At 43.6% G+C, this 12,827-nt stretch overlaps 1 protein-coding gene across 1 annotated transcript in view; it reads right to left on the bottom strand.

Moving 5' to 3' along the window:
- Positions 1 to 12,464, bottom strand: part of AOC3 (amine oxidase copper containing 3) — an 89,035-nt gene extending 76,571 nt beyond the window's left edge. Inside the window, exon 1 of the mRNA XM_063458918.1 lies at positions 10,855 to 12,464. Coding sequence (XP_063314988.1) covers positions 10,855 to 12,454 — 1,600 coding nt within the window. The 5' untranslated portion in view covers positions 12,455 to 12,464. The remainder of the gene's footprint in view (positions 1 to 10,854) is intronic.
- Positions 12,465 to 12,827: the final 363 nt, after the last annotated feature.

Here is a 12,827-nt window from a genome sequence, read left to right as displayed (position 1 = left end):
TCAGCCTTTTAGTAGATAGCTCCCTGATACCGTGGGAATTAGGGAGTTATCTACTAAGCGGCTGCAAGATGCAGCCGCGGCAATGAATAGGATCGGGGTTTCATTCATCAGAATGAAATTCCGATCCGAACAAAGTACCGAATTGCATCCTAACACCAATGGAGAAACTCTTCTCATTCTGTTAGGATGCAATTCGGCAGTTTTGCCGGCGTTCTGTCTAAGTGACAGGACGTTCGGCAATACTGACAGGAAGCATTGTGGGAACAGGGAGGAAAGCTAGGGATCATGGGAAAATTGCTCTGACCAGCGGAAATGAAGCACACTTTGCTCCTCCGCTGGTCAGAGCTGGTCAAGCGGAGGAATCCTCCATAAGACAGAGTCCCTACTTTGTCTTATGATTTTAAAGAAAACTAAAGAAGACAGGAAGAAAAGAATAACAGATCCTGAGAGAGGGGGAGAAGAGGAAGAGATTGAGGAAAGGTAAGTTCGGCATGACAGTGCCGCTTTAAGCTTACACGACAAACATACCAAATTCTAAAATCGCTCCACATTTAAAGTTTATTTTACTCCTTGTGCTTTGTGACCTGTAACTACCAAAAAAAACTTTAAATCCCAGACACATTACATAGTTACATAGTTACATAGTTAGATAGCTGAAAAGAGACTTGCGTCCATCAAGTTCAGCCTTCCTCACACCTGTTTTTTTGCTGTTGATCCAAAAGGCAAAAGGCAAAAAAAACAACAACAAAAAACCCCAGTTTGAAGCACAATTTTGCAACAAGCTAGGACAAAAAAATCCTTCTTGACCCCAGAATGGCAGTCAGATTTATCCTTGAATCAAGCAGTTATTACCCTACATTGAAAGATTATATCCTTGAATATTCTGTCTTTGCAAGTATGCATCTAGTAGCTGTTTGAACATCTGTATGGACTCTGATAAAACCACTTCTTCAGGCAGAGAATTCCACATCCTGATTGTTCTTACAGTAAAAAAACCTTTCCTTTGCCTTAGACGAAATCTTCTTTCTTCCAGTCTAAACGCATGGCCTCGTGTCCTATGTAAAGTCCGGTTTATGAATAGATTTCCACACAATGGTTTGTATTGGCCCCGAATATATTTGTATAATGTTATCATATCCCCTCTCAGGCGACATTTTTCTAAACTAAATAGGTTTAAATTTGTTAACCTTTCTTCATAGCTGATATGTTCCATTCCTTTTATTAATTTTGTAGCCCGCCTCTGCACTTTTTCTAGTGCCATGATATCCTTCTTTAGAACAGGTGCCCAAAATTGCACAGCATATTCAATATGTGGTCTTACCAGTGATTTATAGAGAGGCAAAATGATATTCTCGTCCCGAGAATGAATGCCCTTTTTCATGCATGACAATACCTTACTGGCCTTGGCCACTGCTGATTGACATTGCACATTGTTGCATAGTTTGTTGTCTATAACAATTCCCAAGTCCTTTTCGTGTGTTGTTATCCCTAATTCACTTCCATTAAGGGTATACGTTGCTTGTGTATTCTTTACGCCGAAGTGCATAACTTTGCATTTTTCAACATTAAATTTCATCTGCCATTTGAGTGCCCAGTCCTCCAGTCTATCTAAATCCTTCTGCAGCAAAGTAATATCTTGCTCACATTGTATTATTTTACAAAGTTTTGTGTCATCTGCAAACACTGAAACATGCTGTCTTCAAGATCATTTACAAAAATATTAAATAGAATTATATATTATGTAAATCAGAACAACTAAATGAATTTGTTTTTAATTACTTTCCTTAACCTGCACTAATTGTGCACACATTATTATTGCAAAAACTGTAAAACAAACTCAAAATGTTTCTTTTTTTTTGCATTTTTCTATATTTTTTTATAATAAATAAGCATTTATGTAGATATATGTTACATCAAATTAAAGCCCTTTCTGTTCTTTAAAAAAATGGTATATAATATGCGTCGGTGCAATAAATGTTGTCATTAAGTGAAAGACAAGCTTCTGAAGCTCTGTCCTTAAGGGGTTAAAGCCCCTATTCTACCTTCAGACATACTATTTATGTAGGTTGCTTTATTTCTCTTATGTTTTAGTCACCCTGTACCCATTATAGGTGCAGTGTGTGTGTAATGTAATTGTTTATAGTGTGTGTGTACTGTGAAATGTATTGCCTGCTCTCCTGTACTGCTGAGGTTTGCTACCAACTAGGTGGATTTGGCAATGGAGCTTGTCTAGTGCCCTCTGTTGGTAGCAACAGCAATATGCACTACCTGAATAGCAAGATTGGTTCATTTGTATATTCGGGTAGATTTGCATATTTCTAATTCTGCAGGCACGTGAGATAGTTTCTGTTAATTATTGTCTCCCCCCACCTCTAAAATATATTAAAATTATACAAATATAAATATATAAAATATAAATAAATATATAAAAATATAAAAGTTTTAGACAGTTCTTCTTGATCCCTCAAAATGTAGCCTTGTCTTGTTATTGGAGGGAGCTGTTATAATCACACTGGGGATTGCTATGTTCTGCATACTCCCCTGAGCTTGAATCACTTAGCTCTTTTAAGAGCTTGTTAATGATACGATCCCCTTGGAGGAGAGGTCTTCCCCACACAGTCAGTCCTGGATGCTGGATGTTCATACAGGGTGGAAGAAAGAGGTCGTTCCCACACGGTCCTGGAGGACAGAAGCTGATGCAGGGTGAAAGGAAGACGGCGAGACTCCAGTCAAGCTACGGCGGTTGCAGAGTCTGCGGTGGTTGTGGTGTCCGGTGCGGTGCTTGTGGTCCTCGGCGCAAGCTAGGAAGCGTCCATCAACGGAGGGTACTCGGTCGGAGTACGGGGAGCTCCGTTACACAAATATATACTGTTAGTAAACTAAATACATCTGGTCAGGGCTGGATTAACATAGGGGCTGATGGAGCTGCAGCTCCAGGCCCATGGAATAGGCCCATTTAAAAAAAAAAAAAATGTTCCTATTCCCTGGGCCTGGAGCTGCAGCTCCATCAGCCCCTATGTTAATCCAGCCCTAGCCAGATGTATTTAGTATGGGGTGTTCACATGTCTCCCAGCCAGTGTCCATAGTGTCTCAGTGTCCCCATGTCTCTCAGTGTCCCTAGTGCCCCATGTCCCCAAGTGTCTCAGTGTCCCCATGCCTCCCAACCAGTGTCCCTAGTGTCTCAGTGTCCCCATGTCTCCCAGTGTCTGTTTTCCCATGTCTCTCAGTGTCTTAGTGTCACCAAATGTATCAGTGTCCCCATGTATCCCAGTGTCTGTGTCCCCATGTCTCTGTGTCCCTAGTGTCTGTGTCATTTCTCCCAGTGTCCCTAAATGTCTCGGTGTCCCCATGTCTCCCAGTGTCTCCATGTCTCCCAGTGTCCCCATGTGTCCCCTAAGTGTCTCAGTGTCCCCAGATCTCTTAGTGTCACCATGTCTCTCAGTGTCCCCTAGTATTCTAGTGACACGGGACACACTGAGACATGGGGACACTGAGACACTGGGAGACTAGGGGATTGGGCGACATGGGGACACTGACACTGTGATACATAGGGACACTGATGCCAGACTGGCCTTCCAATTCTTTGGTCAGACATGCCCCCTGTTTTGGGCATGTTCGACCCTTTTCGCAGTTCTGGTCATGTGATTCGCATCAGTGGCCCACTACCCCGCCTATTGACTTCCTGCTTCACTGGACACTGCTGTTATGGATTTACTTGAAAGATGAAAGCATAAATTAGAGAGAGATTAACATAGAGTATGTGTTTTCTTATAGCTGCATCCTTTGAGTTTCCCTCCAACACCATCTCCATCAGATACATGACGTTTGGGAGGTATGACGGTTTTAGTGTTTTTGGTCGATAAGATTCTGTAATTAGGCCCATCATAATTGTCAGCACCAGGCCCAATGGGCTCTTAATCTGGCCCTGCATCTGGAGTAAACCTGTCAGTGCATAACCTTAATTGGGCAGCGCGAGTCACAATGACTTTCATTCAAGATCACATAGCATGACCGGATGCAATGAGAGCCTTACAGTGTTACACCCATGGAAAATTACCAGTTTAGGATGCTTGCTATGCCACCATTGGGTGGAGGGGTTAATAAATTGGTATTTAAACCACTCAAGCTACATGGTGTTAATACATAGTAACAGAGTTTGAAAACAAAACATTGAAAAAAAAGTTAAAGAGAACTAAACATTAATATAAGCTGAGTAGGCTAAATAGGACTACTAAATGTTATCACTCAGCTAATCAGGTAGTGACTGGAGCATAGTTGTCTGGTGCAGGCTGTCTAGGGGTAAATCAGATAGCAGTCCCCGAGTTCTATTGGTGTGGTGCACTTTTGGTTGTCCCAGACCTAGCACTTGGTAGAAAGCCCTGAGTGAGGTATATTATAGCCAGCAAGGAGTTCACCTCATGAAGGTCATGGACCAGGTGTTTGTCTTTGCCCTGGAGGACTGCCAATATGCATCTATATCCATCTATATTAAATGTTGTGCCTTCTAAGGATGGATGGGAATGGTAGGAGTGATATTCTTTATGCCTCCTGCTGGCACTTCTCACCCCACAACAAGGCAAAACAGTGGTCCTTGTAGAAGATGAGTGCTATTCCTTCGAACTTACATGGCGTGTGCTCCCTGCAGCCCTATCTCTGTCATTCTGGAAGTGGACCACCAGCTCCCTGGGTACATCTGCTGGTGCTCTAGGCTTAGAAGCCATCCAGCCTGTAGCGGAGCTCCCTGTACCCCTTGCTGGGTACCTCTGCCAAGGACCGCTTCCTAGCTGGAACAGGGGACAAACCTCAGCACTCTTGCTCTCCGTCGCCATGGCTTGACTGGGGGTCCTGGAACCGCTCCCTCCTGGAGCCGAATGGGGAATAAGCTCTAGACACCCCGAAGCATTGGACGACACTCAGTCCTGGGAGCTCTAGTACTTACAAGGACTTTCCCCGTTGATTTTAATGGTGTCACACTTGGCCTTTTATGCAATTCCCAAGCAATGGGGTACGCCCACATGGACCTTGTTGGGGACAGGGACACAAACTTCAAAACCAATAATAACACATTTTGCAATGTAAGGCACTCCCACACAAGGCATACAATCCATCCCATCTGCCTGGGAGATAATTGCATCAGATACTGCATTAACCCAATTATCTCCAGGCAGAACAAACACACATTTCCAAAAAGTCCCAAGAGTACCCCAAAACACATGATATCCCCACAAATGTCACATCCCCTTATAGCCCTGATCTGGGTGACCAACATATCCAAAAATCACCCAGATCAGTTCAGGGGTTCATAAATTCTATGGAAGTCATTTATTTGACCGACGGCAGGCATGGTCCCATGCCCAAAACAGTACCAGAGAATCAGGGCTTGCGGTCGGTCTAGTTCGAACTGAGTCAATAGTCTTACCCTGGAGCTTGTTCCCTTCATCCAGACGTATGATCCCACCGAACAGTGCTCTTCTAACTTGTATAGAAGCAAGCTCAGGCGATGATGGAAGTCCAGCAGTGTTCGGGAGTTTCTGTAGCCGATTTTAGTTCAGGAGATTCCTGTCCAAACACTACTGCCTGCGTACATGCGAACAAGACAGCCGACACCTCGTGGTTGTCTATAGGAATTGCGCCCCCCCCCCCCCCGACGAACAATTAGAACACTGCGGTGAGAAACGTTCCAAGTTGTTAATAGGTGTTAATAAGCTCCAGGGTGGTCCAAGGTGGTTTGTGCGGTTGTTCGGTAAACTAACCATATAATCCCAATTGCACAAACAGAGACTTTTACAAAGTCTGTGGGCAGGAGGCTGGCAAGCAGGCTCCTCCAGGAGCTCTTGGCAAAAAAATAAATCACATATATGTAAAGCGTTAATCCACCTAAATCTAGCAAAATGACAACTATCAATTAACCATAACTCTGTGCTAAACGAGGTGAATAAAACCAAAAGACAAACAAAATAAAGCCAAAGCTGCTTGACACGCATTTTGGCACCTTAACATCCGCCTTTGTCTAGGGCTAGAAGCGAATGGCCATGGCCATGGGGCTCCAAATATGCACTCCTACCAATAGCTCACTAATCTGCCCCTGTTGATTGAGTGGGAGGGTAATGGGGAAGTAAACAAACCCTGTAGCTCACATTCACTCAAGTGCCCAATAGGAAAGACCATGTCATAGCTGGGTGGAAACACACATATAGATGCTGATACCCGGAAGAACAGTGTTTAAGGCCATGGTTTTTTACTCAATCAGCGAAGGAAATCTGAAAAAATAACTGGGGACAATGAATAGGCAGAGACAAGAAAACGGACGGAAAAAAATTATGTCAACACCAAGGATTCAAGGTATATTCGGACTTAACGATCTAGACGTCTATCCCTATTTAAATTTCACAAAGTTTAGAAAGAAAATAAAGGCCAAGTAGTTGGATTTTAGTACTAAAGAATATGAGTGTCTCTAAATGTAGATTTATTGGAGAGTAGTGATCCTAATATACAAACTTTACACCACATTAAAATCTAAGAATATATATGCACTCTGAATTGTAATATCAACTTATTTGTTAAATTGACCTGCAAACCCCTTCAGAACTTGAATATGAACTCATTACAACTGATACCAAATTATAATCTCTCTTCTAAGGAATGAAGAGCATTAAATGAGCTGCAGAACAACATGAGTATCATTATCAAGCAGGGCCAGACTGGGAATTAAAAGCAGCCCTGGAAAAAATTATTTACCAGCCCCATAATGCGTCGCCCCAGTATAGTGTGCAGATACAGAGTTAGAAAAGATAACTTAAAATTAAAAATTATTACTCCAACATGAAAAAAAGCACTCATGTAATCAATGTTTCAGTCCAACTACCTTGGCATATTAAGGAAAGCTTGGTAATGGGACTGAAATGGTGAATGTATGGGCACAACTGTAAAAAATGACGTTATCTTGTTTATTTTGAAGTCCTGTGGTTGCGCTCTTCACTTTAAATATGTTATTGTGCTGGAGTATGCACCTAGCAACAAGACTGGGCCAATATCTGCTCATTACATATAGCAGTTTTTTGTGTATTGATCATGCCCTGAAGTCTCACTGCTCAATTCTCTTCCATTTAGGAGTTAATTCACTTTTAATTCTGTTTGTGCAGCCCTAGTCACACCTCCCCTGACTGTGACTGACACAGCTTGCATGAAAACAAAATGGTTTAATTTTCAATCAGATGTAAATTGAGCTTTAATCAGATCAGTAAATTGAACTTTAATTAGATAAAGGAGGCTACTGCAGGGTCTAGCAATCTATTAACAGAGCATGAGATGAGAAATTATAAACGTTACAAATTGCTATTTGTAACTGGCCCTTTAAATGATAAATTGCCCTGCTTCCCTGGATTGTGGAGAAGCCTGTTTGCCAGCCTCCTTCCTCATGACTATGGCCCCTGGAAGATTGTGCCCCTGAAAATGTATGGACTTTTATTTGGTGTGTATGGCCCTTTAAGAACCGTCTGGGGACATATTGTGACTTTGGTAAACCATGCCCCTTTAAGACTATGTCCCCAGACCTGTAAAATAACTTGTTCCTGGCTTTCTCCCTCTTGGTTCAGTAAATGGGGCTTACTGAACCAAGTACCACACAGGCAGACCTCCCAGAAGTTAAAGTGTGCAGGCAATTTACCTCCCAGGCTGTGAGGTTACTGCAGTTTAATTGCCGACCGCTGGGTGGCCGCCATTCGACAGAGCCTCTTGGCCCCATTGGGTGAGTCAGTATCAGAGGCAACCAAGTTGGACTGCAGAGAGGGCGCCAGGAAAGAGATGTGGGACGAAGCCCTGGAGGGTGTCCAGCGTGTGCGAGGTGAGCGTCTCCCCAGCGAGGAGCAGCGACTACAGGCCCGAGTGGCCCTACGGATGCCTATGATGGGAGAACAGCCCAGGTGGGAGTTGGTAATGCAGCTGAATTCTCTGGCACGGAAGGAACTGGGGCTCGACGACGCATACCAGGCGCTACATTGGTATGCAGTTCAGCGTGTTCCCGGGAGGGCTAAGTGCGACAGACCAGAGGGCGAGGATTATAGTGGCCCTGGTCTATTATGGGACGCCTTTTCCGGACCAAGGTTCGGGGACACTGCAGAGTCACGGCTATGGGACATATATGATTCCAGAGCAACCATACTAGATCTCCCTATGGATGAAGACCTAGTGCCAGACCTGTTTGAATTGACCATCCAGGAATGGGAACTGGAGCAGGATTACCAATACCTACTCAGTTCCAGTCAGTCCCAGTATACTTTGGAGGTACCGCCAGGGCAGTGGGAGTCCCAGGGGGCCGAAGGTGTCGTCCTTCCCCCCCAGCGGCAGTGTGAACCCCAGGGAGCTGAAGGTGTCGTCCTTCCTCCCCAGCGGCAGTGTGTACCCCAGGGAGCAGAAGGTGCCGTCCTTCCCCCCCAGCAGCAGTGTGTACCCCAGGGGGCCTAAGGTGTCGTCCTTCCCCCCCAGCAGCAGTGTGAACCCCAGGGGGCCGAAGGTGTCGTCCTTTCCCCCCAGCGGCAGTGTGAACCCCAGGGAGCTGAAGGTGTCGTCCTTCCTCCCCAGCTGCAGTGTGTGTCCCAGGGAGCTGAAGGTGCCATTCTTCCTCCCCAGCGGCAGTGTGTACCCCAAGGAGCTGAAGATGTCGTCCTTCCTCCCCAGCGGTAGCCTGTGTTTCAGGGAGAGGAGCGCAGCACCCTCTCTCCCCAGCGGCAGCTTACCATAACAAGGGGAGACACCAATCTCCCAGACGGCGCAGATGGGACCGTGGTCTCTGTGCCTGACCTACCGGGATTCTGGACAGCCTATCCAGATCCCCAACTACCCTCACCGGGACAACAGGAGGAGGGGGTAAGCACCAATTTCCCTCCCCAGCTAACTCCTAGCGTGGCACCAGGGTTAACAGAGGCGATGTTAACCCCTACTAACTTCCATGTTCCCTTGGCTACTGAGCCGGACTATGGTCTCAGCACCCCAGCAGAAGAGCTGGCAGCTGGGCAGAGTGCAGTCGGCCTCTGCCCTCCCTAAAGTCCTCACAGCATGTTGCCCCATCACCACAGCAAAATACCCAGGTGCAGTAATTGTTTCTTGTGGGTGGGTCACCCTTGTACCTGTTTGTTGTGGGTGGGCTACTCTGGCATTTGGTTATTGTGGGTTCGTGGATCGACTAACGGAGGCACTGACCGACAGAAGGTCAGGTGCCTGGTTAGTCTTTCCCCCCAACGGGGAGATATGTTACAAATTGCTATTTGTAACTGGCCCTTTAAATGATAAGTTGCCCTGCTTCCCTGGATTGTGGAGAAGCCTGTTTGCCAGCCTCCTTCCTCATGACTATGGCCCCTGGAAGATTGTGCCCCTGAAAACGTATGGACTTTTATTTGGTGTGTATGGCCCATATTGTGACTTTGGTGAACCATGCCCCTTTAAGACTATGTCCCCAGACCTGTAAAATAACTTGTTCCTGGCTTTCTCCCTCTTGGTTCAGTAAATGGGGCTTACTGAACCAAGTACCACACAGGCAGACCTCCCAGAAGTTAAAGTGTGCAGGCAATTTACCTCCCAGGCTGTGAGGTTACTGCAGTTTAATTGCCGACCACTGGGTGGCCGCCATTCGACAGTCAAACACGTGGCTTTGTTCATTCGAACGCGGTCAGCGGTGTATGCTAAAGATTCTGTGGAACTAAAATCGGATGCGCAAATACACGAACACCGCTGACCCTTACCTTCTTCCATACTGAACTTGCAGCTCCAGAGACTAAGTCCCGTTCGAAGATGGGACTTAGTCGGTTTTCTGCATGAAATTGACCGACCGCACAGCCCAAATCTATGGAACTGTTTTGGGCAGGAAATTGTGCTTGCGGTCGGTCATAATGGACTTCCACTTAACTTTTGATCCGCTGGAGGGATTTGACTGATTTTTGGAATTGTTTATGTTTGATTTATGCTGAGTTTAAATATAATTTTTATGAAGATTGGATGTATGGTTTTAAAGTTACAGTGTATGTGTAAAAACTGTATTTTTACTGTCTGTGATAATTATGTTAAACCATAATTATATCACAGACAGAGGGGAGGATTTTGTGTGTAATTACTGGGAGTGGTTTCAATGATGTACGTGTACGATTGGTTGTTTTGTCCCTCCCTGTGGGTGGTCCTATATTTACAAAATGGTAATAAAAACCAGGCTGGGTGTTCCAGCCCTGAGTTCTTCTTGACCCTTCAAAACGTAGCCTCGTCTCGTTCTTGGAAGGGGATTATTTGGGAGTATTACTCTGCTCTTTTTACAGCTGAACCTGACTCTCCTTCTGGATCTCGTGGATGGGATTATACCAGCTTTACTTTTATGCAGCAGCTTGCAAGGGAAAAGGACGTCTCCAACGGCTGATACCCTCTCACTACCTGGGTAGCCATTACAATAAATTACACAGGATTTAAAATAAAGGTAGTGTAAACATTAGATCACTCTTTACAGGAAGTGTTTAGGAATGCTGTGTCAGTCACATGCAGGGATGTGGGACTAAGAATGTGTAAACAAAGGGATATAAATCCTAAATGACAGAGAATTGAGCAGTGGGACTGCTGGGGCATGATCTATACACTGAAACTGCTTCATTAAGCTAAAAAAATTTGGTGACTATAGTTAACAAATGTGAGGAAGGCTAAAATCGATGGACACACGTCACTATGTAACTATACATTTCACCAAGCTGCAATGGGCTCTTGGATTACAGATTTTTGCAGCAACAGTCTTGTAAATTATTTCGTAATAACCATAGTAGAATTGTGATCTAAAATATGGATTGGTTAATTTAACTAAATGTTTTTATGCACACATCTTACCTCCAACATCCATATCCACCTTGTAGTTGATAAAATGTGTATGAAGTGTTCCCAATGTGTATTCACCGACTCGGGAGCCATAGTCAAGACCATCATCAAAAAAGAATGAAGAGCTGATATATCCAGTAGCATGTATCTTAGTTTCAATAGCTCCATTTTGATAGAATATAAAATCCCAGACATAGTCATAATTAATTAGAGTAGATACGGCTCTGATGATCAGAACAGTATTTGCCATCCCACCATAATACATGGAGTGCATATTGGAATAGTGACGTCTAAGTGGTGTTCCAGTGTTCTGTTCAAAAATACATATAGCATTTTTTACTGTCTCTGGAGTCTCTGATTCCATTAGGTAGTGGGTATCAACATATGTGGCTAGATATGGGCAATCAACACCCCTCACCAATTCAAAGGAAAATCTACCAATCCCAAAACTACCATCTAGATATCTAGTGATCATTCCACCAGGAGCATTAGAGCCATAGATTGCAATAGCTTCTTGTGTGCTTAATTCAAATACAATCCGTTCATTGTTAAATCTGATGTCAAAAAGACGTAAACCTGTGTTCACATTCATACCAAAGGCAAAACTCCAGGACTGGAATCTAACATGGTTTTGACTGATTCTATAACGAGGTTGAACAGGATCAAATTGGACAGGACCTCCAGCTACCGGTGTGACTTTTGGATTCATGCTGCCAATATCATTTTCTGGTAAAACCCTACTCATCTGGATTACATTCACTTTCCCTTCATTATACTTTTTCTCTAGGTCAGCCATATTAGAGTAATATTTACCATTATAAAACACTTTTGTAACCATCCACTTGGTGAAATCCAGACTCTTGTGATCAATAAGTACCTCCAATCCAACTGGATGCAAGGAAAAGCAACTGCCACTCACATTGTGGAATAAGACAAACCAAGTACTTCTATCTCCAGATTTGAATCCTCTTGGCACTGTTGTAAGAGAAGCAAAGTTTGTCCCATCATAGCCAAAGGCATTTGTTAAAAAGTTTGGGGCTGTGGAAAACTCCTGCTGATAAAGTAAATTATAAACATCAGCATATTCCTTCCCCATCACAGGTCTCCGATGATAAGGTAGCTTACCTTTATACTTTTGCAAAGTGATATCATTGTGATAAGATGGTTTTGGAAGAGGCCCAACCACATACTCGGTAATGTTGGGATCTTTTTGATTTCCAAAGAAAACCACTGCAAGTGCTTCCCTTCTTGGCTTTGAAGCTCCTCTGTCTAAATAATTGAGCACATCTTGTTTTGAAGGATATTTCACTTGAATGTAATAGATACAATTTTCTGATGGTTTAGCATCAGCTGCGTTAACTAACTCTACGCCAAGACTATTCTTTAGATATTTAACAATTTGTGTGTATTCTTCCGGTTTCAGATCAGAAAATACCAGACTTTGATCAGTTGCTTTCTTCTGATGCTCACCTATGTTCTGGAGATGTTCAGGTTGTAAATCAGAATCACATCCCTGATCAGACTTCCCTGTTCGAGTAACTAAAACACAGACTAGTGCCAAAATAGTGGCCAGTGCCAGAGCCAAGAGAGCAAGTACAGCTTTCATGGTCATTGCAACAGTCTCAGACTGAAAACCAAAAAAGCACTCTCACAATCCAACAATATACGCTTTATACAAGCAAAGGATATTGTGTAAGCTGTAAGAACGGAGGCGGAGATATCTAAAAGTAGAAAAATAGAACATTCCTGTTCTGAACAGAATTAAAGTGGAATACATTTCCAGCAATAAGAGAACATTTATTATTAAAAACATTCTTGGAAACAAATTTGGCAGAAGATAAATTGTTTCTGGAACTCAGTAAAATATTGTTTTGCCTAAATGCCTGCATGTTTTTTTTACTTACTGATGTCAGAAGAGCTATTATGACTTATATTTTGTCCAATTTGTATTATATTTCTGTCTCACTATTGTAAGTATCTTTAGA

Source organism: Pelobates fuscus, chromosome 6 (genome assembly GCF_036172605.1).
Source record: "Pelobates fuscus isolate aPelFus1 chromosome 6, aPelFus1.pri, whole genome shotgun sequence".
NCBI lineage: Eukaryota > Metazoa > Chordata > Amphibia > Anura > Pelobatidae > Pelobates > Pelobates fuscus.
This window is presented reverse-complemented; position numbering and strand designations above follow the sequence as displayed.